This window comes from Corythoichthys intestinalis, chromosome 1, assembly GCF_030265065.1.
Source record: "Corythoichthys intestinalis isolate RoL2023-P3 chromosome 1, ASM3026506v1, whole genome shotgun sequence".
NCBI lineage: Eukaryota > Metazoa > Chordata > Actinopteri > Syngnathiformes > Syngnathidae > Corythoichthys > Corythoichthys intestinalis.
This window is the reverse complement of record NC_080395.1, coordinates 64,306,918-64,334,219: the sequence shown is the minus strand read 5'-3', so window position 1 is coordinate 64,334,219 and position 27,302 is coordinate 64,306,918. Positions and strand designations below refer to the sequence as shown.

General features: G+C 37.4%; 1 protein-coding gene across 1 annotated transcript in view; it reads right to left on the bottom strand.

Moving 5' to 3' along the window:
* The window catches only part of mybpc3 (myosin binding protein C3), a 48,836-nt gene extending 23,583 nt beyond the window's left edge, over positions 1-25,253 (bottom strand). The window contains exons 1-15 of the mRNA XM_057835682.1: positions 24,833-25,253; positions 22,235-22,504; positions 18,990-19,124; positions 18,823-18,885; positions 15,762-15,910; positions 13,844-13,961; positions 13,633-13,684; positions 8,611-8,670; positions 7,980-8,003; positions 4,483-4,646; positions 4,278-4,410; positions 4,161-4,163; positions 3,957-4,081; positions 3,762-3,867; positions 2,225-2,391 (exon numbers count right to left, since the gene is read on the bottom strand). Coding sequence (XP_057691665.1) covers positions 2,225-2,391; positions 3,762-3,867; positions 3,957-4,081; positions 4,161-4,163; positions 4,278-4,410; positions 4,483-4,646; positions 7,980-8,003; positions 8,611-8,670; positions 13,633-13,684; positions 13,844-13,961; positions 15,762-15,910; positions 18,823-18,885; positions 18,990-19,124; positions 22,235-22,504; positions 24,833-24,857 — 1,594 coding nt within the window. The 5' untranslated portion in view covers positions 24,858-25,253. The remainder of the gene's footprint in view (positions 1-2,224; positions 2,392-3,761; positions 3,868-3,956; positions 4,082-4,160; positions 4,164-4,277; positions 4,411-4,482; positions 4,647-7,979; positions 8,004-8,610; positions 8,671-13,632; positions 13,685-13,843; positions 13,962-15,761; positions 15,911-18,822; positions 18,886-18,989; positions 19,125-22,234; positions 22,505-24,832) is intronic.
* Between the last annotated feature and the right edge of the window lie 2,049 nt (positions 25,254-27,302).

Genomic DNA, 27,302 nt, shown 5'->3' with positions numbered 1-27,302 from the left:
TTTCATGAAATGGCAAAATAATATTTTTCTGTATATATATGTGATTTCTTATTTTAAAGGTTCATCATGTGTTGAAAATGACTCCACAAGTAGAGAGCCAGAGACTTCACCATCAGTTGACAAGACAGCTCCCACTGGCACTGCGCCACGCCTTCCCATAGGGGGCCGACCCAGGCAGAATGTTGAGTTGGCTTTCACTGTGATAAACTCAAACACAAGCTGCGTTCTAACGACGGATTTAGGTGGAAATAAGATGAAGGTTTTACTGCAAACAAGCAGGCAGGAGTGTCTCAAGAGTGATTAGATTCAAGGTAAACATTATATTTTTCGCACCATGCATGCACTTTGAGACGTTGTGAATGCAATGAAATGAATGGAAAAAATAGCCTAACTTTAGCTTGAAATAATTATGTAAAATGAATGATAACTTCCTTTTTTTTTTTTTTTTTTTTTTGCTTTTAACCAGAGTTTAGAGTGTTTTACGTTCAAATCTATAGAAATTCCGCGATTAAGCATTTATTCACAAGAATTTTCAACTTTAAAAGCTCTGTTTCGTGACGGCCGCCATGTTGGATTACACAATAACGTAACTTTTGCTTGAAATATTTACATAAAATTTTTGCTTTTAGCCAGGAATCTAGACTGTTTTACATCCATATCTATAGAAAACTTATGTTGAATTTTGCTATTGATCCGGAAAATATAGGTGATTATTAGAGATGTCCCAATCGATCAGCATCCCGATCACGTCATTTTCAAAGTATCGGAATCGCCCAAAAAATATCGGCCATGCCTTTTTTTGATATATATATATATATTTTTTAATTCAATTGTTTTCTAATTGTATTTAACGTTACAGACATAATATGTTACACTCATCCAGAGTCTTTAGTTTAGGCTTAAGGTAGGGTTATCAAATTTATCCCGATAACGGCGGTAATTAATTTTTTGAAAAATGTATCACGTTAAAATATTTAACGCAATTAATGCAGGTACTGCACGACCCACTCACGCATTGTCGCGCTCAATCTGTAATGGCGCCGTTTTACCTACATAGAGAGATAAAAGGCAGCATAAAATGAGTAGAGTGAATTTTGGCAGCCTCTGGAGCCTTTTTATAATTGGCTAAAGCCTTACAATCCCTCTCCCTACGATTAGAAATATCATGGGAAGCAATGTGGGGAAGCAAGGTAGCAATTGATCTTTTTTTTAACACCTTATGTTATTTCCCAACGCAGAGAAGATATATCAATTGGTAGCACTATGCACAGTCATGGTTCCACTTCCCATCATGCATTTGGGCATGGCTACAGTAGCATTTACTGAAAGCTCAACAAATACACTAGATGGCAATATTTAGTCACAATATACAAAGTCACAAGTCTTTCTATCCGTGGATCCCTCTCACAGAAAGAATGTTAATAATGTAAATGCCATCTTGAGGATTTATTGTCATAATAAACAAATACCGTACTTATGTACTGTATGTTGAATGTATATATTCGTCCGAGTTTTATTAATTTTTTTCTTAATGCATTGCCAAAATGTATATGATCGGGAAAAATTATCGGGAATGATTGGAATTGAATTGGAAGCAAAAAAAAGCAATCGGATCGGGAAATATTGGGATCGGCAGATACTCAAACTAAAACGATCGGGATCGGATTGGGAGCAAAAAAACATGATCGGAACAAACCTAGTGATTATCTCTGCATTTGGGGATTTTTGTGTATATCGGGTAAAATTTGAGAATTTTATACCCATTTTAACTTTTGTGATAATTGTATATAAAAAATAAATAAATAATTAATCAGGATTTTATTAGGGAACGAGTTTGAATTTTTTATCCTGCTGCTCATGGAGACTCATATATACCTAAGGGAGGTGCCTGTTTTGGTTTTAGGTCACTAGCGACTTTGGTTTTGAAAATATTTTGGATTTTAAGTTTTTGAAAACAGGCCCCTTACGGATCGGCCCCGAGCCCCATGTCCCGTAAACTGATAGTGAAGTCTAAGGGAGAGCAACATTTGAACACTTCAGAATACCTAGTGATTTTATGGCCTGGATAAGATTTCATCAAAGTAATTTCAGTACTTTTAAACAAATGCAAAGTGAGACAAAACAAAATCACAATTTTCCTACAGGTGTCATGCGATGCATAATTTGGAACATAATCTTTTGTATGCACACTGTGACACAGCAATGTGCAATTACCACCACTCACCCTGCACCATGAGCTCAGCCATAGATTCTCCACCATTTGTTTTGACCATGTAGTGGCCACAGTCTTCTTTAGTGGCCTCATTAATGATCAGAACATGCTTACAGCCATCCTTCTTAAAGCGATACTTGAAGGATTCATCTCGAGTTAGCTCCACACCATCCTTCTCCCTGAACAAAGTGAGGCAACATTAGAAAATTGTTTTGACGTGGATGTAGCATTCTGGGATCATCTTGCATACAACCACAACTGAAAATATTAGGTTCAATTTTGTAATTTTTCTTTTTTTCAAAGGAAAATTCATTTTCAATAAACAGAGAGCACATATTATATATGAGTGCATGCGAACCTTAAAAAAATGTCACATGTTGCATTGATGTTAACCAGTAAAGAATTATAGATATATAACACTGGCACTTAAATTTGGCAACGGATCAAAATTTGTGGCAGCACCATGAATTGAAACCTATTTATGTTTTGTCAGCTTTCATACAACAAAGATTTTTTTAATGGTGGAAAATTTTGGATTGTGGCATTTCAAGCCATTTACCATATTATTTATTCACTCATTACACGCATTTTTAATTACAAGTACCGTATTTTCTGCACTATAAGGTGCAGCAGAGTATAACATTTGAACAGTTGAAGGCGCACCTTCAGTGACTGGCCTATTTTAAAACTGCTTTCATATACAGAGATTACTCCGTTATAATGTGCAGTAGTAGTCGTAGTAGTGGTAGTAGTTGGGGTTTGCTTTATACATCCACTACATCATGGGTGCGCAAACTATTCCACAAAGGGCCGCAGTGGGTGCGTGTTTTTGTTCATACCCATCATGAGGACAGCTTTTCACCAATCTGATTTCTTACAAGTGCAATCAGTTGATTGCAGTCAGGTGCTTCTTGTTTCTGCTCAAACCTCATTGGTTAAACTGTTGGTACTGAATCAGTTAGAAGACCAGGACCCACTGCGGCCCTCAAAGACTGGTTTCCCTACCCCTGCACTTGATGGTGCTGCGCTAAAGGGAATCATGTCATGCCATGATTAACTAATATATTCATCCATATATATGGTGCATCGGATTACAAAGCATACTTTATGCTTTTGAGAAAATTGAAGACTTTTAGGTTCGCGTTATAGTACGGAAAATACAATAATTCATATGAAAATGATTAATTTAATTGAGTAATATTTTCGTAATGGTTTATTATTAATTCAATTGATTTATTTAATCATCATTTGCTTGTACTCCGGTTACCTTCCACTTAATGGAAGTATATAAGAGCACCTTTTGTGATATCATTGTTTATGTTGCTAGTATTGCATCACATGTGCCGAAAAAAGCAAGTTTGACCTGTATTTAGATTTTTTTTAGTTTTGTGGACGGAGAGGATTTTTCACTCTTGCTGTATGGTTGATTTGGGGGGGTGGCTAAAACTGAGCACTATCATGGTATTGAGCTAGTTTCTTGTGCATGTGTACCAAATGCAGACGAGTGATATACATATATCTAGTCTGGGTTCAAAGATGCGGATCTAACCATTTCACCGTAGCGCCCTCTTCGGACACCTCACACTCTAGTTCCACACGTTCACCCTTCATGACCATTTGATCCTCCAGGTTCTTCACAATCACAACAGGAGGTTCTGGAACAAACAGTTCAAAATGACAGAGAGGATTCTTCCCAACCATCATAACTGTGTACATGACCTCATTGACTATGAAGCAAACCTACCTTTGACAAAAAGCTCTGTTGTGCATTTCTCCTCTCCCACCACACAGCAATAAGCTGCATCGTCAGCCAGTGAGCAGTGGTTGATGGTGAGGAAGCGCGTGTTGCCCACACTTTCAAAAATGTACCTGTGCAAGTAAGTGTCATGTTTTATTATATAGTAATGTTCTCTAAGTAATACATTGTTTTGTTTAATCTGATACTTACTTGCTGGAGAAGCAGAAGAATGACCATCATAGAGGAGAATAATGTAATTCATCATTTCTCAAATTTTGAAGGCAAAAACACTTATAATGAATTGATCATTATTAAGTAAGGTCCGACCTTCCTGTTAGTTGTATTTCTTGTCCGTTCTTCAGCCATTTGACATCAACATCTGGATTAGCTACCTCGACTGCTAATTTTATTTTATGTCCCTTTGTCACTTGGTAGGCAGGATCAAGCTTCTTCAGGAAAGCTGCATACAGACACATCTCATTTCTCAGACTAGAGGATATGTAGCGCACTTGAATTTTAACTGTGCGCCGACCTGCACTTTTCTTCTCCTCTTTCTTCATCTTCTTCAGTCTTTTGAGCATGCCCCTCAAATCAGTGATACCATGCTGAAAAGCAATCTTCTCGTATTCGGAGGCAGGAGCATGGCTGAGAATATCCCAGACATCCACATCGGGCTCTGTACTCATCTGCACGGTTCTGAAACATCGGAAGCAGATGAATCACAGTTTCAATATACATTGCTGGCACACATGAACAGCTCTTCCTGAAGGTGAAATGGGAAAAATAAGTGTCTTGGCAATATTATCTTTTTTCTCATTCATATTGTGACCATAAAGAATAATAACACAACACAAAAAAAAAAAAAAAAAAAAAAAAAAAAAACAGTACAGAATATTTTTATTTCAAAACTAGTTCAAATGAACAAAACCATCCGCGAAAGAAGTCCACAATGGAATCAAAATGAAAATGAATCAACTCTGGACAAAATATTAAATATCGGGCTCTGATGATCAATATGTATACATCCCAAGATTATACCTTACGAATTTAATTCTGATCTGTCCTCAAATAATGGAGGAATAGCAAATTTAGTTAGTGTCTTCACCAAGAAGAACAAGAACAAAGTGTGTGAGATCTTGAGCCCTCCCTCTGTGCGGTGTAAAAATGCAAGCCTCAGGAAATAAGCGTTTTCTCATAAAAGTCTTTTCTCATAAAAATTCAAATGAATTTAAAGTTTATCTCTTCCTGTCAAACAACGCAACTCAGACATGTTCATATATCTTTGGTGTCTTTTTTTACCTATAATCCCTACAATTTTTCATTTTAACCTACAATTTATCCGGGGTAAAATGATTTTGGAAATCAATGTAAACATGAGTAGACATGTGCCGTTTACCGATTTCAAGGTATATCGTGGTATGAAAATGTCACGGTTTCAATACCGCACAAATTTTCCCTCATACTTTCCCTAAGGTATTAAGATATTTTTATGTCCCAAAAATGCAGGGAGAAATCCCTCACAGCTGAAAGTCTCAACCCTCGCCCTATTTGTTGTTGCTCAGTGTCATTGAGTCAACGGTGCTACACGATGGCTGGAGGAGGTGAAATTCCTGAACTTTTTCCCCCATCAAAGAAAACGAAAATGCTGGTACGGGAATACTTCGGCTACAGAAAAGTTACAGATGCCCGCGGCATAGAGGAGGAGGGCCAACCAACAACGTAAAACATGTTTGAGGAGGGTGGCTGACGAGGAGGCAATACCTCCAATATGATTTCGCATTTATGCAAAATTAAAGGTGAGTAAACACTGTCATGAACGTTTTCTGCCGGCTACGAGAGCTAACCCCAGCGTGTTTAGTGTGTCTAGAAGTAGTAAAAAATGTTTTTTTTTCTCTCTAGCAACTGTCCGTGTTGAGAAAGAGAAAGAGAGTGTGTATAATGTAAACATGATTCGAGTCATACACACATGCTTTTTATGGAAAATAATTCAATGTTTTTTTTTTTTTTTGATGGTAAGAATGTTTAGCTGTGGATTTTAGGCTCATCTAGAGGACTGCATTTCTTCTAATTTTATTTTGTATATTTCTGTTATTATCATTATTGTTATTATTATTATTATTATTATTTTATTATAAAATTATACTTATGTTCCAATTTGCTAATATGTTTTGAAAAATAAAAATCTTATTTAATGGAAAAACTTTTGTTTTTTTAAAAAACCCAGATACAGCGTATCACGAAAGTGAGTACACCCCAGTATTTCTGCTGATATTTAAGTATATCTTTTCATGGGACCACACTGACAAAATGACACTTTTACACAATGAAATGTAGTCTGTGTGCAGCTTATATAATAGAGTTAATTTATTTTCCTCCCAATATAACTCAAAATATAGACATCAATATCTAAACCCCTGGCAACAAAAGTGAGTACACCCCTTTGAAAACACTTACATCGCTAAATTTCCAAATTGAGTACTGCTTTTCATTTTCCCTCCAACATGTCATTTGACTCGTTGAAGGAGTGCTGTCAGCATTGATGCAGAGATTGAAAAGGTGGGGGGGGGTCAGCCTGTTAGCGCTAAGACCATACGCCACACTCTACATCAAATTGGTGTGCATGGCTGTCACCCCAGGAGGAAGCCTCTTCTAAAGACGGTACAAAAGAAAGCCCGCCCATTTCATCACACCATAATTCACGGTTCCAGTAATCCATGTGCTTTGTTGACGTGCTTTCAGCAAACTGTTTGCTGTCTTTCTTGTGTACCGTTTTCAGAAAAGGCTTCCTCCTGGGGTGACAGCCATGCACACCAATTTGATGTAGAGTGTGGCATACGGTCTGAGCACTAACAGGCTGTCCCCCCACCTCTTCAATCTCGGCAGCAATGCTGACAGTACTCCTGTAACGAGTCACATGACATCTTGGAGGGAAAATGCCGAGCAATACTCAATTTCGACATTTAGGGTTGTACGTTTTCTCAAAGGGGTATACTCACTTTGTTGCTAGGGGTTCAGATATTAATGTACTGTGGCCGAGAGGTGTCAGGCGAAATGCAAATAGAAAAAACACGAACCCCAATTGCAAACGCTTTGTAAAAGATAAAAAGCACGAATGCAAATTGCCACAACACAATCCCCAATTCCTAAAGCGCGATTGCAAATTGGCAAAAGCACGAACGCCAATTGCCACAACTTGCTAGGGGTTCAGATATTAATGTACGGTGGCCGAGAGGTGTCAGGTGAAATGCAAAGTCCAAACACTTTGCAAATAGAAAAAAAAACGTACCCTAGTTGCAAACGCTTTGCAAAAGACAAAAACTAGGAATGCAAACTGCCACAACACGATCCCCAATTCCTAAAGCGCGCTTGCAAATTGGCAAAAGCACGAACCCCAATTGCCACAACATGGCAGCAAATGGCTCGCAGCACGAATGCAAACTGCCAGAACACGATCCCCAATTCCTAAAGCGCGCTTGCAAATTGGCAAAAGCACGAACCCCAATTGCCACAACACGGCAGCAAATGGCTCGCAGCACAAATGCAAATTGCCACAACACGATCCCTAATTCCTAAAGCGCGATCGCAAATTGGCAAAAGCATGAACCCCAATTGCCACAACTCAAGCACGAACCCCAATTGCCAGTTGTGGCCAGTTGGGGTTGGCTATATTTTGAGTTGTTTTGAGTTGAATATAAATTAACTCTATTATATAAGCTGCACATAGACTACTTTTCATTGTGTCAGAGTGTCATTTTGTCAGTGTTGTCCCATGAAAAGATATACTTACAGTAAATATCTGCAGAAATGCAAGGGGCGTACTCACTTTTGTGATAAACTGTATCTCAAAGGAAAACATTTTAGAGCTGTAATTTCAAAACCGTGATCCCGTAAAACCATCATATTTTGGCTTAAGGTTATTATAATGTCAGAATATCATACCGGCACATGCCTACACATGACTAATTAAAGTGAACAACAACAACAAAAATGGAAACGCATATTTTCCAAAGACATTAAGGCATTCCTTACCGATTTGAGGATTTTAAGAAACTGCTGCTCGTTCATAGGTAGACGCCAAGCAGCAAAACAAACCAGAAAGGTTAAAACAGCACGTTAAAAGCATCTTAAAAAGATAACTATTAATAAGCAATTTAGGGAGAAAAAAATGCAAACAACTAAGCTATGTCTTCTTTCTGTTATTACATGCATTTTTATTTATTTATTTGTTCAACCAATATGATGGTTAGTATTTGCTATTATTACATTTAATTGTAATTTAATGTGTGTACATGATTAATTTTGAAAATTAAGGCTATATCAAAGGAATAAAACTGTTACAGTTGGAGGATGTGTTGGAGAATTGAAAATACTTGCAATTGTGTGTGTACAATTTTATCTAACTTCAAAGGCATTAACAGTGAAACGTACTAGATGTTGGGAATATGACCCATTAATTAAACCATGCATGTTATGCAGTTAAGTATTTTAAGTGCTGCAAGACCACTTGTCTGTGAGTGTTGTTTGATTTGAGTAAAGTAATTGTATGCTGTTGCTTACTCTCTGTAGATGTGAAATAATCCAAAATGAAGAGAGAAAAAGATTGTTTAAAGCAAATAAAATTAAATGGGAAATTGTTTACTGCAATATTTGCAAGGCTTACCTCTTCTTTAACAATGTGCTGAAGTCCAGCTCGCCTGAGTCTTCTTTACCATCTGTGCTACTGCAGAAATATCAGTCACAGGCACACACAATTCAACATTCAAACAATAGATATGTTAGATACAGGAACTCCAATAAGTACCCCTTCCATGATGGGCATATACTAAAATTTTTGGTGAGGATGTGAAAGAATTGCAGAATCAATGTATGTTTTGGATTCATTCTATTAGTTAAAGTTACATTCACACATTCATTCTTAACAAGAAAGAACATTATGGTCACTATTTTATTTTCCCACTTTAGACTAAACAAATACAGTGGTACCTCTACATACGAAGTTAATTCGTTCCAGGACCTTGTTTGTAAGTCGAACTAGTCGTATGTCGAGCAGGATTTTCCCATAAGAATACATTATAATTAGGGTTGTTCCGATCATGTTTTTTTGCTCCCGATCCGATCCCGATCGTTTTAGTTTGAGTATCTGCCGATCCCGATATTTCCCGATCCGATTGCTTTTTTTTTTGCTCCCGATTCAATTCCAATCATTCCTGATAATTTTTCCCGATCATATATATTTTGGCAATGCATTAAGAAAAAAATGAATAAAACTCGGACGAATATATACATTCAACATACAGTACATGAGTACTGTGTTTGTTTATTATGACAATAAATCCTCAAGATGGCATTTACATTATTAACATTCTTTCTGTGAGAGGGATCCACGGATAGAAAGACTTGTGACTTTGTATATTGTGACTAAATATTGTCATCTAGTGTATTTGTTGAGCTTTCAGTAAATGATACTGTAGCCATGCCCAAATGCATGATGGGAAGCGGAAACATGACTGTGCGTAGTGCTACCAATTGATATATCTTCTCCGCGTTGGGAACTAACATAAGGTGTTAAGAAAAAGATCAATTGCTACCTTGCTTCCCCACATTGCTTCCCATGATATTTCTAATCGTAGGGAGAGGGATTGTAAGGTTTTAGCCAATTAAAAAAAGGCTCCAAAGGCTGCCAAAATTCACTTTACTCATTTTACGCTGCCTTTTATCAACTTTATAAAGGTAAAATGGCGCCATTACAGATTGAGCGCGACAATGCGTGAGTGGGTCGTGCAGTGCATGCATTAATTGCGTTAAACATTTTAACGTGATACATTTTTTAAAAAATTAATTACCGCCGTTATCGGGATAAATTTGATAACCCTAACTTAAGCCTAAACTAAAGACTCTGGATGAGTGTAACATATTATGTCTGTAACGTTAAATACAATTAGAAAACGATTTAATTAAAAAATATATATATATTAAAAAAGGCATGGCCGATATTTTTTTGCCTATTCCGATACTTTGAAAATGACGTGATCATCTCACGTGACATCTCTAATTATAATACCAATAATTTGTTCCACAGAACGAAAACCTACACTAAACCCTTAATAAATACTGCTGGTACCATTGCAAATAGCCATTACACAGAGTAAAACAAATTATAAATAAAAATCGTAATAAGAATAATAGTAATAATATTATAATGTAATAATGTAACGAATCTGGTTCTAATGTGGCAGTTGTGTTTTGCGTGGTGTACCTGAACACACCTGCTGATGTGTCAGGGAGAGATTGGTGCATTCCAGTTTTTACTTTCACTTTTCATGTTCTGTTGCTGGCGTCAGCTGTGGCGGAGAGTAGGTGTGTTTTACAAGTCTCACATGTTCTGAAATAAATGATTAAAAACCTGACGAAGGTGGCGATTTCTTTGGTGATGTTACAATCATAATAATTGTCACCTTAACTTATAAAGACTGGTGAATGAAGGTCATAGTAGGACCGTTGAGATCGTAGACATTCAATAGCCGTATTGTAGAGCCAGTTCATGGACGCGCACACAACGCTCATATTTTTCTATCATTTCCATCTTCATTTCAATGGTAAGTCTCAACTTTTTCCTTTTTTCACCACTTGAACCCATGTTTATTTCTCTCACAAGAAAATCCGCCGTGCGTCTGTCTTACAGGAAAACAAAAAAACAACGACGCTGTCATAAACCGTCATATTTAGAGCATGTCGTCGGATGTAGAATCAAATGGAGAGTCAAATTTTATGTCGGGCGTTAAAAAGATTGTGTATCGAAGCGATTTTATGTCGAGGTACCACTGTACGTGTCTCACTATGTTGTGTACGTGTCTCACTATGTTGAACTAAAAGAGTTGGTAGAGTCTTCTCATGTTGGACAGAAAGCAAACATTTCACTGAAATGTTTGTTTTAGCCATGAGAAGCATCAGTAGGTAACCTACCAAAACAACACTCCTGCACTTAAATAAAGAGCACGAAAGATTACCAAAATGAACCAGCATTTGTGAGCATCTGGCATTTCTGTGATCTCCTTGCGACTACAGAGTTAGTGTGTGGCTTGTGCGGGGAAGTTACAACACTCCATAACTGTGCTTCCTCTGTGCACTGACCCGGTGGAGGAACTCGGATACTGAAAAGCCCCTGTGTCTTAGCACATCTAGCACTTTCAGTCTGGCCAAAGCTCCCGTTAAAGCTCACTCTGTGTATTGCTGTTTGTACAGCTGTCACTGCTGTTTTGAATGAGACCCAGAAGCAGTTCAGAAAGCGCTTGTCTCATAATGTGTACTAACCTGTTGTTAACATGTTGTTCAACCTAAATTGGAATTCAATTAAACTGTATTAATTCATTCTCAAGAGTTAATCCTTTTCACCTCATAGTATATTTTGACTTTGAGTTTGACAATACTATAGTTTCTATACTCTATTCTCCCTTCGATTAATCTAATTTTGTATCTTCTAGCAAGCCAAATTCAAATGTGCAAAATTATCTAAAACAATTTGTCTCCATCAGTACAGGGCCCCGGCGCACCCCCCCCCCACCCCCCCCCCCCAGTGGATGCAAAGCCACCGGGGGTGGCACATGTGACCTTGGAGAACATACATTTTTGCCGTACCAGAATAAAGTGTAATTTCCCATCCACTCAGTGGATATGAAAACCTATAAATGTTTGGGTGGTTTTAGTTAAAGCAGACACTGTTATTTTCATCTGTGTGATTTTAACAAAGATCAGATAACATTTGATAGGGATTTTATGAGGAAATGTGAGAAATTCCAAAAGGTTTAGATACTTTTTCATGCTACTGTAAAAGTCAAAGCCAAAAGCTACATATGCTTTGCCATATTTCCTTGTCTTAGCACTTCATATCTCCTTGTCTTAGCACTTCATATCTCCAGTGCGCGTTGCTGCGTGCTCTTGTTTGGTTGAAAAATACTGGGCACAATCTGAAAATGACAGCGCCACTGCCTCCCACTGAGTGGATGTGCAACTATGCTTTATTTATAAAAATAAAAACTGTTGTTTTTGTTCTTTTTAATTAAAAAAAAAAAAAAAAATCGGTCAAATTGTCTGGCATATTGTCATAATGAGTTATTGTTGCTAATCAATTTGAATTGTTACTAATTGATTTCATTAAATTTTATTTTTCAGTATCAATTGGTCAAAAAATTTACCTTGAGTATATTTTTACAGGGACTTTTTTTATATTCCGGTAAATTGATGCGCTTTGTCCTTTTTGTTACAAGCAAGACAATTGTAATAGTTATAGTTATACATTACATTACATACAAAAGTTATACATTATTGTAATTTGATATATATTACTCTTTTTTTCCTTTTCATATTAAAAAGCACACAATGTTTTGCAGAGGTGTACTTATAATAATAATTTTCTAGACAAATTATACTATTTACAGTGACTGCAGAGCTATTGGGGGGTGGGCGCAAATGTTTACATCTTCCTGAAAGGGGGGGGGCATAACAGAAAATAATTGAGAAGCACTGGCCTACATTAACAAATGTAATTATCAGCCTCTCTGGTTAAGTGTGATGTAATAAATAAATTAATATTATTATTATTTTGTTTGTTTTTGTCATGATATTAGAAAAATATTGAATCCGCACAGCTCCTGATATTATACTGGCTCAGTTGTTGGCACTGCAATATTTTTGTATAGTCGTTAGAGTTTCTAAAAATTCAATGTGGCATCATTAACAGTTGCTGTTAGGTAAGTCCACAATAAAGCCCCTTGCACCAAATGCTCACCATTGTCTGCACATTATGAGACACAAATTAGTTAATGCTTATTCATATAGGCACAGTGTTGTATACTTGGTAGTGACTGTAACATTTGTAGAATTTGAGCCTTCTACCTGTACACTTAGCTCTAATATGCTGTTCCTTCTGCTTCCCTTCAAAACTTTGCAGGTTTGACATAGAGAAGAAAGTAACCAAAGTTGAAGGACTTATTCAATCTTGGTTCTTGTTTCTTCTGGAACACACTAGAAGTTCGACCTCAGTGGGTGCCACTTTAAACCTTTACTACCTGTGTGATGCTCCACTTCTCTTCATATCGGCATCGCTCCTAATCGGTTAGCATTTCCACAGTTATTCCACATGAAGTACAAAGTACAGTAATTCTAAAGTTTGTCCTTATGTGTTTGGGATCGAGACCTTACACTGTACAGTTTGCTGTCTGGCATGGCAGTATGATACAAAAATATTAAATGATTACGCAAAATGTTGTACAGCCACCTCTTAATAATTTGTAAATGTAAAATAATAATTCCAATTATAAAAAATATATAAATCAGTGCTTAATATTATTTAGATTTCCAATTTGATTTCTACTGCATATGATGACGTATGCTAGAATAAATCTGATTTTAACATCAGTGAATATATCATTTAGGCTGTCAGTCTTTTTTTTTTTATTATTAATACTATAGTGTGAATGCTTGCAACACACTGTGAGGGACTGTTTTTCAAGCCAAATCATCCGAGTGGCATGTGCCTTATTGAGCGTATAAAATGTTGGCATATTGCTTGAGTAAAAACCATGTGATGTGTTCAATCAGCTGACATAGACAAACCATCATTCTTACTTACATTCACACCCTAGGGTAATTGAAAGTGAGAAAGGGAAAAAGTACGATAACTTACGTGCGTCGAAAAGCTGTTCTTATATCAAAGCCTTCAGAAGAAGTGCAAGCCTCTGGGATGTTCACAGAGAACAAAAAAAGAAAAAAAGATATTAACACGAAAAAAAACAACATTCAGTTTGGAAACAGGTGAATACTCTGAAAAAAATTGAAAAAATGATAACCCAAATGAACACTGTAATAGAACGAAACAAGAGTAGCTCTACACTTACCATGTACAATCAGCTGAAAATTACAGCTGTCCAGCTTGTCTTTGGACAAAACTTCACATCTATAAGCTCCTGCAAAATTAGCTTTGGCTTCCATGATGTGCATCTCAAATGTGTAAACCTGTTCGATAGTCAAATCAGAAGTTTATTTACCATTCTTTTGTGCTCCTTCAAATTACAGTAAACATGATAACATTCACAATTTGCAAAATGTAAAAACCTTGAATTATATATGGCAGATACAGTATATACAGTGGGGCAAATAAGTATTTAGTCAACTACCAATTGTGCAAGTTCTACTTGAAAAGATAAGAGAGGCCTGTAATTGTCAACATGGGTAAACATCAACCATGAGAGACAGAATGTGGAAAAAAAAAAAAACAGAAAATCACAGTTTGATTTTTAAGAATTTTTTTCCAAATTAGAGTGGAAAATTAGTATTTGGTCACCTACAAACAAGCAAGATTTCTGGCTGTCAAAGAGGTCTAACTTCTTCTAACGAGGTCTAACGAGGCCCCACTCGTTACCTGTATTAATGGCACCTGTTTTAACTCATTATCAGTATAAAAGACACCTGTCCACAACCTCAGTCAGTCACACTCCAAACTCCACTATGGCCAAGACCAAAGAGCTGTCGAAGGACACCAGAGACAAAATTGTAGGCCTGAACCAGGCTGGGAAGACTGAATCTGCAATAGGTAAACCGCTTGGTGTAAAGAAATCATTTGTGGGAGCAATTATTAGAAAATGGAAGACATACAAGACCACTGATAATCTCCCTCGATCTGGGGTTCCATGCAAGATCTCACCCCGTGGCGTCAAAATGATAACAAGAACGGTGAGCAAAAATCCCAGAACCACACGGGGGGACCTGGTGAATGACCTACAGAGAGCTGGGACCACAGTAACAAAGGCTACTATCAGTAACAAAATGCGCCACCAGGGACTCAAATCCTGCACTGCCAGACGTGTCCCCCTGCTGAAGAAAGTACATGTCCAGGCCCGTCTGCAGTTCGCTAGAGAGCATTTGGATGATCTAGAAGAGGACTGGGAGAATGTTTTATGGTCAGATGAAACCAAAATAGAACTTTATGGTAGAAACGCAGGTTCTCGTGTTTGGAGGAGAAAGAATACTGAATTGCATCAGAAGAACACCATAGCCACTGTGAAGCATGGGGGTGGAAACATCACGCTTTGGGGCTGTTTTTCTGCAAAGGGACCAGGACGACTGATCTGTGTAAAGGAAGGAATGGATAGGGCCATGTATCGAGAGATTTTGAGTGAAAATCTCCTTCCATCAGCAAGACCATTGAAAATTAGACGTGGCTGGGTCCTTCAGCATGACAATGATCCCAAACACACAGCCAGGGCAACAAAGGAGTGGCTTCGTAAGAAGCATTTCAAGGTCCTGGAGTGGCCTAGCCAGTCTCTAGATCTCAACCCCATAGAAAATCTGTGGAGGGAGTTGAAAGTCCGTGTTGCCCAATGACAGCCCCAAAACATCACTGCTCTAGAGGAGATCTGCATGGAGGAATGGGCCAAAATACCAGTAACAGTGTGTGAAAAGATTTTGAAGAGTTACAGAAAACGTTTGGCCTCCGTTATTGCCAACAAAGGGTACATAACAAAGTATTGAGATGAACTTTTGGTATTGACCAAATACTTATTTTCCACCATGATTTGCAAATAAATTCTTTAAAAATCAAGCAATGTGATTTTTTTTTTTTTTTTCCTCCACATTGTCTCTCATGGTTGAGGTTTACCCATGTTGACAATTACAGGCCTCTCATATTTTCAAGTGGGAGAACTTGCACAATTAGTGGTTGACTAAATACTTATTTGCCCCACTACAAGTATAGAGACTATGACTTAAACGTATGATTGAAAACTAATACAAATGAAACAACGTGAAGTAATCTACTTTTGTGTTGCGGTCATACAACTCCTTTAGCTGAAGGTGTTTTCCAGACTTGCTGGCCAGGTCCATCCACTTTCCTTTAAACCATTTGATAGTTGGTTTCTTCAGCAGTGATTCTGCATTGACCTTAGCCACAAATGTGATGTTTCCACCTGGATAGGGGATTAAACCACACAATATATTCTTTACATTTTTAAATCTTAACATCCATTTTCTAGTTTTAGCCATACTACATTTAGTTGTATGATGCAGTGAAGAAATCATGCTTGATTAAAACAATATACGTTGCTAACTGCACTTTACACTGAGACCCATTAAATGTCGATTGGTTCTGTTATAACAGACACATTTTGTATTTGTTGACTAGCATTTATTGATTTACCGATTTGCCTAAATCAATTATCACTTTTGAACAGATGCGATTATTGCATTGTAAAGAATTAAAACAAATACATTAATTCCTCTTTCATAGCGGTTATCAACATGAAGTTCATGGGGGTGCTAGAGCCGATCCCAGCTTACTAGAGACATTGGGGAAGGGGGGTGGCACTCTGAATTGATTGCCGATAAAAGCATTTTAAAATGATAATATCAACATAGTTTTTTTTTTTTTATCGGTTTTGAGCCAATATGTATGTTGCCTTCAAAGTGAATGTACAGTAAAAAGACTTCTGCCTTCATACAAGGGCTGGTCACTGCTTAGCACAGCAGTTATACTTATTGACCATTAGATGTATCCAAGCTAGAATGCTTGTGATTAATTATGTGAGCAGACCATTTGCAATGATGGTGCAAAAATTAAATGAACAATAAATGATTGAAAAAAAAAATGACTTAAGTCCAAAATCTTAAGTCCACGACCACATATAGGCCTATCGGTATTGGTTTGATATTGGTATCGGCTATTTGAAGTTCGACAATAGCGGTATATCAGTTATCAGTTAAAAAGTAATTATCGGACAACTCTAAAAATAATAATCATAATAATAGAAAAAAATACTAATTTTAAGAACAGACACATTTGACAGAAGAAGAATATGAAATCACACCTCCTGGAAATATAAAAATGTAGACATAGAATCCCACTGCGTGAACATAGTATATAAAGTAAGTAAATAAATGTTATGCTTCAAGTTGAAAAAAAAAGGAAAATATAAGGAGCTCTTGTTATCCTATCAATATGGTTTTACGCATCTACCTACCTACAGTACAGGCCAAATGTTTGGACACACCTCATTCAATGCAACTGAAATGATAGTTCTAACACTATTAATAAAGCAAGAAATCCACTATTTAACCCTGTTGAGGCATACATGTGAAGTAAAAACCATTTGAAGCTCATCGAGAGAATGCCAAGAGTGTGTGGAAAAAAGTAATTTTGAGTATATAGTGGCCACTTTGAAGGAACTAGAATATAAAACATGTTTTCAGTTATTTCACCTTTTTTAAGTACATAATTCCTCATAAGAGTGCATTGGATTTATATCATGCTTTTAGGACACTCAAAGAAGCTTTACATTGCTTTACATTGCATTATTGCCTGGGGCAGTCTGACATAAGCAAGGCAGTCAATTTCCACCATTGAACCTTCTGACCACAATCAACCACTCATTCTCTCTCTATGCCCAAGGATCATAGGTGGAGTTTGACTTTTGTAACTAGGGGGGGCATTTCATGTTGATGACCCCGAAACGCAGTCTCAGCAGTAAAATTAATTTACAAGAATATTTACAATGATATGTTGAAAATGAGCGTTTTTTTTGTTTCCCATCATTCTTGAGGGGAATTCTAAATCAGGCTGCTGAAGACAGTAACATTTTTCGCCAAGATCGTCATCCATTTATTATGGTACGCCTACCGGTGTCGTGCTAATGTAGTTACCCCCGTCAAAAATTGTATCCCCTGGGCAAAGCCCCTGCGTTGCATTGATTTGCTTGATTTCCTTGTTTTGCTGATGTAATTATCGTTATCTAAGGGTTTTAAAACATGACCCATCCATCAAAAAAAAAAAAAAAATTCTGTTGTATAACGTAACATACACACAGAACGTAAAAAAGGCAATGTTTTACTGTTTTACTCGTAAGATGACCTGTATAACTGGATAACTGTTATTACTGTAATTCAAGTCCTGTATGGACTTTCTCCAGTTTAATGACCGTCGATGTCCAAAATATATAACTGTAGCTCTTTTCTGGCTTCAATTGATTGTTTAAGTCAACATAACTCATAATTAATGTGTGTTTGTGCGCTCCCACGGCTAGGGAATAAAATTTTTGACGGGGGTAACTACATTGGAAAGACACCGGTTGTGGCTCCGTTGTACAATTACTAGCGTCTTTAGTGGGGCAAATTGAAACTCCGCTCACCATTTTGGCGGTGTTCTCTGGCGTTTCATGGTCCACATTTTCAATCCTTGGTTCTTGCTCAGTAGTTGTTGTCGCTTTTGAAAGCTTAGGTTTGAAAAAAAAAAAAAACCTCTTGCTTCTTCAGTCCTCGGATGGTTTTGGCTAAGCAAATCAAATGACTGTTGATATATTGCTTTACTACTTTTATTGACAATATTTTACCGGAAAACTCTTAATTTTAAAATCGTAAATAGGGAGGTCAATTACATGCAATTACACTTTTCGACCACCAGAGGGGGGCCTCAAACTCTGTGTATGCCAAGGACACAACAACAATGAGCACAAGTGGGAGCAGGATTCAAACCCCCAATCCTTCAATCAACGGACAACGTGCTCAACCACCTGCGCCACATATGCTCATTCATGGTTTTGAAACCTTCAGTGAGTATCTACAATGGAAATAGTTATGAAAATAAATTAAAAACACATGAATCAGAAGGTGTGTCCAAACAGTGTTCAAGGTTGAATTGTATTGTATTCTTGTATTGTGTTGTTATATGTATGTATTCTTATATTTTGGATGTTTGAAAATATTTTATTGGAATATACCTATTTATATATGCATTGAAAAACTCCTTCAATCATGATTTGTATTAAAATAAGTGATGACCACAACTGTGCTCGTTGCGTTTTAACATATTTACTGGCTAAATGCTCACCGACAGCGACCTCTCCACTTTGGGGTTTCTCGGTGAAGAGGCCCGTGAGGTCCTGTCTGGTGTCTGAAGGCAGACCATATATAAAATTCAGTGATACACAGAAGTAAATATACATTTTTTTAGGAACTTAATGAAAAATTACGATAATATTGGTTGTACTGGCTTACGCTCTGATTGAAGGACATCATGTGTTGGGGGAGCGGCCTCATCCTGTGTGGGTCCGGCCGCAGGTGCAGCATTAGGCTGCTCTTGTGTTACACTTGACTCCTCTAGTGCTGTAACAGGAGCCTCAGCTGGGGTTTCTGTGTTCGTGTTACCATCGAGACAAAGCACATGTCAGACATACAATGGACTTACAGGCCTCTTCATTCGCCATTTAAGGTCCTAAATTTTGTGGTCATATTCTGAGAAGTGAAAGGCACAGATCATAATTACAAATTTCTCGATATGATGAAACGCAGTTATTCGTTGATTATACTACTGTACAACAAAAGATTTTCAAAAATGTATGATAGCCAAATAAAGGCAGAAATATTTTTATTTTAGTGAAGTCACCCTGTTTGAAACGAAAATGATTCTTTATGAGGTTTTATTTTTAAATAGCTTTAAACCCTATGTGTGCCTTATGTCTTGGTTGGATGGCTGTTTTTCCGTGCACTTTCAGTTGCCTCTCAAGCTTATCCTGAGAGCCAATGAAGAGCTACTTACTCATAATAAAAAATTGTGCCTGTTGAAGGTCAAGGTCTCTACACAGACACAGTCAGGAAGGCTGCAACATGTGCAACAGACAACAGTTGTTTTCATTTGATCAGCTCCAAGCAATAAATAAGCATTGCTCATGGATTTATTTTAAGGGGGTATTGTGATTTCTGTACTTTTTGCATTCCAGAAAGTGACACCCTCATTAAAAAAATATCAAATTTTAGGATATCTTAACACATTTTAGAATGTGTCTAAAATGAAATTATTGCCATTTATGGCAATACAGAGATCCTTCGCTACTTTGCAGCTCAACTTTCCTGCCCTCAGTGCATCGCAGATTTTCTTATGTTGTTATAAGAATAAAGGAGTTCTAAAAACATATTTGTTTCAGTCAAATTCGGGTATATTGGGTTCATTGAAAATTTGTTAATTAAAATCATTACATTTATACAATCCAACACATTTTTTTTTCATATATAGACATTTGCCCCCATGCAATGTAGAATCATAGACTTCCTAATTATATTGACGGGTCAACAGGCACTGCGTCACGCCTTCAAGTAGGGGGCCATCCCACACTCCGCTTCAGTTATCGGCAGTCGGTTGCAGCCACACATGCGGCGATCTAACGCCAGATTTAGATTGAAAAAGTACGAAAGCTGTACCGCATACACAAAGAAAGGATTGTCTCAGGAGTGATTTGTTCGAAGATTCAAGGTAATTATTATATTTTTCGTACCATTCATGCATTTTGAAATGTTGTGAAAAAAATCAATGGGAGAAATTACTACGGCATTGGCGTGATAGTTCGCAATATTTACGTTAAGTAAATGCTAACTGCACAGTGTTTTGCTTAAAACCAAGAATCGAGACTGTTTTACGTCCATATCTATAAGGAATTCAGGGATTTAAGCATTTATTCACAAAAATTTTCAACGGAAAAAGCTCTTTGTTTACATATGGCCGCCGCTACATTTGCTAACTGACTAGCATCATAGTTTACAATATTTACGGAAAAAGAAATGCTAACTTCCCGTTTTTTTGCTTTTAACCCTTTAACACCGAACGTGTCAGCAGTGACGCGTTTACGCATGTCGTCTTTGAAGCTTGTAACGCTGTAATTACGTCACCCACGTGCCACTGGTTGATCTCATTTGAAAGTGCGGAAGTTGATGTCCACACCAGTTTTTATTTGAAGTCAATCGACCAAGAAAAACGGGAGATAATGTCATTTGAGTTTTATAGTGTTATTGCACTCATAAATATGCATTAAAACGCTGCATGGACCATGTACAGTATCTATCTCCATATTTCCATCATTTCTTGTCCTTTTTCAAAACCGAAGCAGCACAAAAGACCACATTTCCCAAGAGCCGTTGTGATGTCAAGAAGGGCGAACCGAATGTGGACATTTTTAATAATTCCCAGGCGAGGCGCCAATTAAGAAAAAGGAGGCATTCGAAGTAAGCAACGGCCAGTTGGATTGAGCGAGCGACTTTGAAACGCACAGAATGAATCTAAAACTAAATTTAGCGCAAGCTAATGCATTATTTCATTAACTCAAGAAAGATGATGAGCTGTATTTGTCGTTGTTTTCCTGGGATGAGTCGGCGCCTCGGCGAATAGAAGTGACAGCAGCACGCAAACGGCGAAAGAGTAGGCTGTGTGACGTTGTGTGTGACGCAGCTCCGTGACCTGTTCATGCAGAAGCTTTATTGAGTGCGCAAAAAAAAAAAAAAAATTAAATTGGGTCGTATGCCAGAAAAAAATTGAATTGAACTGAACTACTTGTCAATATTTTTGAAAATACTTTTTTTCAATGTTATATATATATTTTTTTTCACTATAATCTTTTCAATTTTTATAAAGATGAGTGTTCGAGAAGCTTGATTGCATGTACGTATATACTTTAGATAAGGTGATGGGTATAATACCAACTCCACAAAGAGATATCCTGCAAACCCTTTTTGTGTTAGATGATATACGGTATATTATTTTTTTCTCTCACTATTTTGCACTATATATAACCTGTTTTGACCATAGTATGTGTAAAGGCCAAAAACGCCTATGACCATACTTGCTGTTTGTGTTGAATTGTCAAACATAAAACTATTCAATCTTATTGTTTTCTATTGAATGTTTATCCTAACAAGATGAATAAATATGATCAAGCTTCAAAACGGTTGGTCGAGCATGTTTGGTTGTCAATGGGACATCAACATTACAAATTTTGAAAAAATATTTTGGAATTTTTTTGTCTTTTTGGCTCCAAAATGTGGATTATAATTGGTCAGTGAAGAAAACAACAGTTTGGACATGAAGTTCAAGGTGTCCTTAAACAAGGGACCTAACATGGCCATTGTGAACAATTTTTTCTTTGAAATATAAAGGCAACATCAAATGCATGCAAATTCGACCAAAATAGGCTTAGGTGTTAAAGGGTTAACCAAGAATCGAGACTGTTTTACGTCCATATCTAAAAAGTATTCAGGGATTTAAGCCTTTATTCATTTGAATTTTCACCGGAAAAATCTCTTTGTGATTCCGCTTGGTCAGCTTTGACGGCCACGCCAACAAGCAGGCTCTTTATTAATCGGCCCCACGTCCCGTCAATACATAATGAAGTGTACGGTAGTACAACAGTTGTACTGCCTGATTTTTTGCTCAGGCAAACTGTCAGTCAACTAAGACTAAAGCCAAAGTATCTTACCTTTTTTGGATAGGATTTTCAGATCAAACTTGACCTTTGAACCCCCAGCAATCACAGCGTAGGTATTGGCATCTTCCTGGGTAACACATTTTATCTTGAGAGAGTGCTTGTTTCCATTGGCTGTGATCTCATATTTGTCACTGCTGGCAAGATCTTTTGTGTTGCACTGCCATTTAACTTTAGCATCAGACTTCTCAGTTTCTGCTTCAAAGACCACTGGGGACCCCTCTTCTACTTCCTGTGTCTTTGGCTTTTTGGCAAAGGCTGAAACTGAAACCAGGAAAATGAGATTTGGACGTTTTTAGAACTACAGTACTGGCAGTCACCTTGAAACTTTTTGACTATGTAGTAGAACCCATATAATAGCATGTTTTAAGGTGACTCGGTATTTTTTTTTAACGTGAAATTTGACAACGTTGCTGTTGTAGTTATTGTTAGTCAAACGCATGCGATAATTCTAAGAGGTTTTGTGGACAAGGTGAATGGGTTCAGTTATTGTCTACAGTGCATGTTAGCACATTAGCTAGTGGCAGCTTCAATGAGCAGGTTAAATATAGAATGAAGTGGACTAATGAATGAGTGGCAGGCTTCAGTTGCACCAGAGGAACAGGTATCGCAGCGATGGGATTATCTTAAATCTATTTTTGCAGCTTTGGAGTCATTGAAATACTTGTGGACCCTTCATGTCACTGAGGCCGGGGGGTTGTTTCCATTTGTTAAGACTCAGTAATACCCTTAATAATGCCATAAATTGCAACACATCGGCATCCTTAACAAATTTTCAGTTTCTCTGTCTGGATCAAAGAGTGGAAGTGGTCAGTGTAATGGATTAAGAAGTATATTGAACTGGAACATTACTAGTACTAGGGACGCAATGATACAGTTAAGTCACGGTTCGGTACGATATTCGATACGAGGGACACGATTTTCAATACATTTAATGCTCTGAAACAAAAAAATACGTTTTTTTTTTTTTTTTTTTTTTTAAACTTTATTTTGCTAACAAGCAAAAATAACAATGCTATCATATAAACATGCATTATAGTGCATAATATTTATGTGCTTACTTCTTACTGATCTGAAGAAATTTTGTATAAAAGTGCTGAGAACAATCTTTACTGTTTGTAAAGTGAGGCGGGGTACACTGTTGATTGCTATTACTCTCTTAGCAGGTATGTTTACCACGTGAGAAAAAAACATCCTATTTGTGGTCCGAGTCCATTTGTGTTACGTACTGAATTAACAATATTAATAGTCACTGGTATGGATTGCTTTGGCCTGCTTAACTTCCATTCAGTCAGGACTGTTTTTAATTCATCGATGTAGTATAGATCACTCTGGGCTCACGTAGCCAATGGCATAGGACTTGGGGGGGGGGGGGGGGGGTATCAAACGTAGCACATCTACGTTGCTATTTGATGATATCTAGTGTGTGCACGTGAGTGTTATCAGGCATTAAAAAAAGTTAACAAACGCCACAGAAGTCACGTCTGCTCATTACTGCACAACACCAGCATTTGACAATTGACTTTCATGAACAGGACGAGTTTGAAGTACAGCGCTCATAATTTGCCACTCATTGTTCATCATGTAACTGTGAGTTAGCTCTCTGTGACCTGCGGTCTTAACCTGTCTGTTGTCAAAGTGAGGTCATTCGTAGCAGTCAAGTCGTCAACAATATTTTGGCGGATTTTGTAGTACGTATCCGTGAAGACAGTCTTTGTTTAGTATGTACTGGTGGGGATAGCATATCAGTTCACCCAAAATGCTGCCAAACAACGGATCTGAATGATATGGAAGCCGGCAAGCCGCCTCCTTAAGTTTCTGTCTTTCCTCACGAGCAATGATCCTCGTGCTCCACAGCTTGCACTTTTCATGCAGTTTGGGGGAGGAGGGCGACTGCTAGCGGCAGGGTTTGTTTCTACAGGACAAAGCTGCGCCGGACATTTCAGTGAGAGAGACGACAAAAATAACTTCGAAAAATACATTTTGGGAGCTTTCATTTGGATCGAATGTTTTTGCGTATTGAATTGAAGAGGGCGTATCGAACGGTTCAAGATAAACCAGAGTATTGTTGCATCCTTAGTACCATAATAAATATAATGACAGTGAAAAAATGTAATAAATATTGAAGTAAAGATTTTTTAATCTCTGTGTGTGCCAATGAAGGGTTAACCACCCTAATATGGCCATTGTGTTCTATATTTACAATGAGTGTTAGTTTATGTCAACCTGAATCCTATTTTACCTTTGATTATACAGTAAATGTTATGGTTTCTGACTTTTTACGTTTATCTTTTCATGCCAGACAAGTAAAAAAAAACTTAAAAAACGAGAAAACCTTTAAATGTAAATGTTACAAAATTTTGTGGTAAAGGCTTATCTGCTCAGGCCTGTTATAGCAGTTTGATTGTGGTTAATATTGCTTAAGACAGCTGTGAGGCAGCACATTTGTTCTCATGCCTCAAAAGGTTTGTGCTTAGGCAGAGAGGAAATGTCTTATAGTATACTAAAAATGACAGTTGTGTGAGATTTAAAGGTCTACACTCCATTTAACAAATATATACACATTATTTAGAGGATATAATCCAGACTCACTTGTTTTTTTGACTGCTTCTGGCATCTTCCTTTATGATGTTCTTGCCTCGAAGTGACGTACTCTGCTCTCTAGTTCTGTCTTTTGCCTTTAACAGTAGTACTCTCTCTCTGTACTGCACCACCTCTCCAGATACCTTAATTCCACAACATGAAGGCCAAAGAACAACAGCTGCCCCAACACACGTCCCTTCAAAACTCATCCCAACCCAGAATCACATTAGCATGTATGCAACACGCACATAACCACACACACAAACACACGCTAGCACGCAAGCAGGCTATATTTCAACCATCATTTCCTCCAACACCTCGCCTGAATGACAGGCCTTGAGAGTGGGAGCCTGGGATGTTAGGCACCAGTTAATTTTAGAACTTTTAATTTAAAAAAACAAAAGAGAAAGCGAGAGAGTGAGAGAAAGAAAAAGATGGGATTAAGTCTCTGCTGTACAGTGCATTTAAAAGTTAAAACAGACAGCTAATTAACATCCATCGTCCACTTTTGGGAGCTTGGATCAGTGCTTTCATCATTTCTCTTTTCAATCTCAAAGTGCTAGGGCACTGTTCTTTAAAATTTTGAGCAAATGTACACATTTCTGTTGCTTTTTTATTCACTTTATTTTTTTCACCACTGTACTACAACAAATTGCATCACAAAACATTAGGGGGAGTCCTGGAGCTAAAAGGGAAAAGTGTACAACTTACTTCGTTGGGTTTTGATTTGACGACCTAAATTTACGACAAAAATAATGTTTAACTCAAAGAACTTTGTAGAGATGCCGTTCTGGTATAAGTTAAGCTGTTTGCTTATGAATGCCCACTGGTTAACTCAACGTGACTGGCAGGTAGTTCTGAGTTAAAGGCAAATAAAGGCTTTTGGCCTCTGTTTATCTTACTTTTCCTTCGTCTTTTATACTGATGGTATTAACTGTGTGCACGCACTTTGATAATCAAACTTATGCATCAATTTGCAAGGTAAAAAGAAATTGTGTTTTTTCTTACATGTGTTATTTTTGTAATCTTTTATCAGCTTTGCATGATAATTAGCATTAAAAATGAATGTCACTTTTCGAGAATTCAGCAATTCTATGCTTCTGCAAACAGTTAAATTCTCATTAACATGTTCATGCACGAATTATGTTCTTAGTTGTTGTTGTTGTTTTAACCCTTAAGGCTGAGTTATGCTTCTGCGGAAGACCTCGAGGCAGACCCGATTTATGACCCTCCGCCATACGTCACGTCAATGCGTGGTGACTTGACGCTAATGGACTATGATTGGTCCGATCAGACTGTTGTTTCCAGTTCAGTGTGAAATCACCGCGTTTTACAAGCATTCTTGCGCCAGACTCAAAAATGGACCAAGCCGACAAGAGGATTGTCGATGAGGTCAGAAAGTACGACCACCTGTACAATGTTTCGTCAAGGCATTATAAAGATTGCCCAATGGCAAGCAATTCTTGCAAGGAGATAAGGAGATGCTGAAAATACGGGGCTGGAGGTCAGCGAATGCATGAAAAAATTTAAGAACCTCCGAGACAAGAATGTGTGTGTTCGGAAGTGAATGGCCACACGAAGCAGTGACCCAGCCGGCCAAATCACATCACTTTATGTCATATTTTTGGTTGGTGCACTTTATCATTTATTTTGTACATATGTTTGTAAGTCTGTGATTTATTTACATTTTGCACTTCAATTATATGAAGAATAAAGCACAGGTTTCTTGTCAAAAGAGTTGTTTTGATGTTTAATTTTTAGCAACAGACAGTTTACACACTTGATACATCATCACTGATTGAGAGTGCCTCGGTGCTTTTATGATAACGTGTTGACCATCAAGGCTTCCAACGCAATTTGGGAAGTTCCATAGCCACCAGAAATCTGCTCTGGCTTCCCACTGGCTGGTTGTTGGACACGGCAAAGAAATCGGACAAAACGCTGGACAACGCAGCTTGCTAGCTTCCACCCGATGCTAGAATATGTAAAGTGAATGCCAGTCTCTGTGCGACATCAACAGTCGGACAGATCACCTCTGTAACCGTCTTCTGCATCGCCTGCGCCTCGATATTTATGTGATCAACATTTGTTGTTCAATGTTGATGAGCTGAAGATCCACATCCAAGCGTTCCATCTCCGTTTCCATTGCTTCGGCAAGAGTCCCCCAAAACTTTACAAACACAACGCCACACCCCTCTAGTGTCTTGGTGGTGAATTATAGAGCAACACGTTCCCTTGCTGCAGAACTATCGAATATATATATTTTTTTTTAATTAACATTGTATCAATTTATAGCAGGTATTATTATTTATAATTATAAAAAATACAATAATGATTAATCATTGAAAAAAATGTTTTTTTAATTAACATTGTAACAATTTATAGCAGGTATTATTATTTATAATTATAAAAAATACAATAATGATTAATCATTGAAAAAATGTATAATATTTAGTAATATTTTGAGTTTTTAAATGAC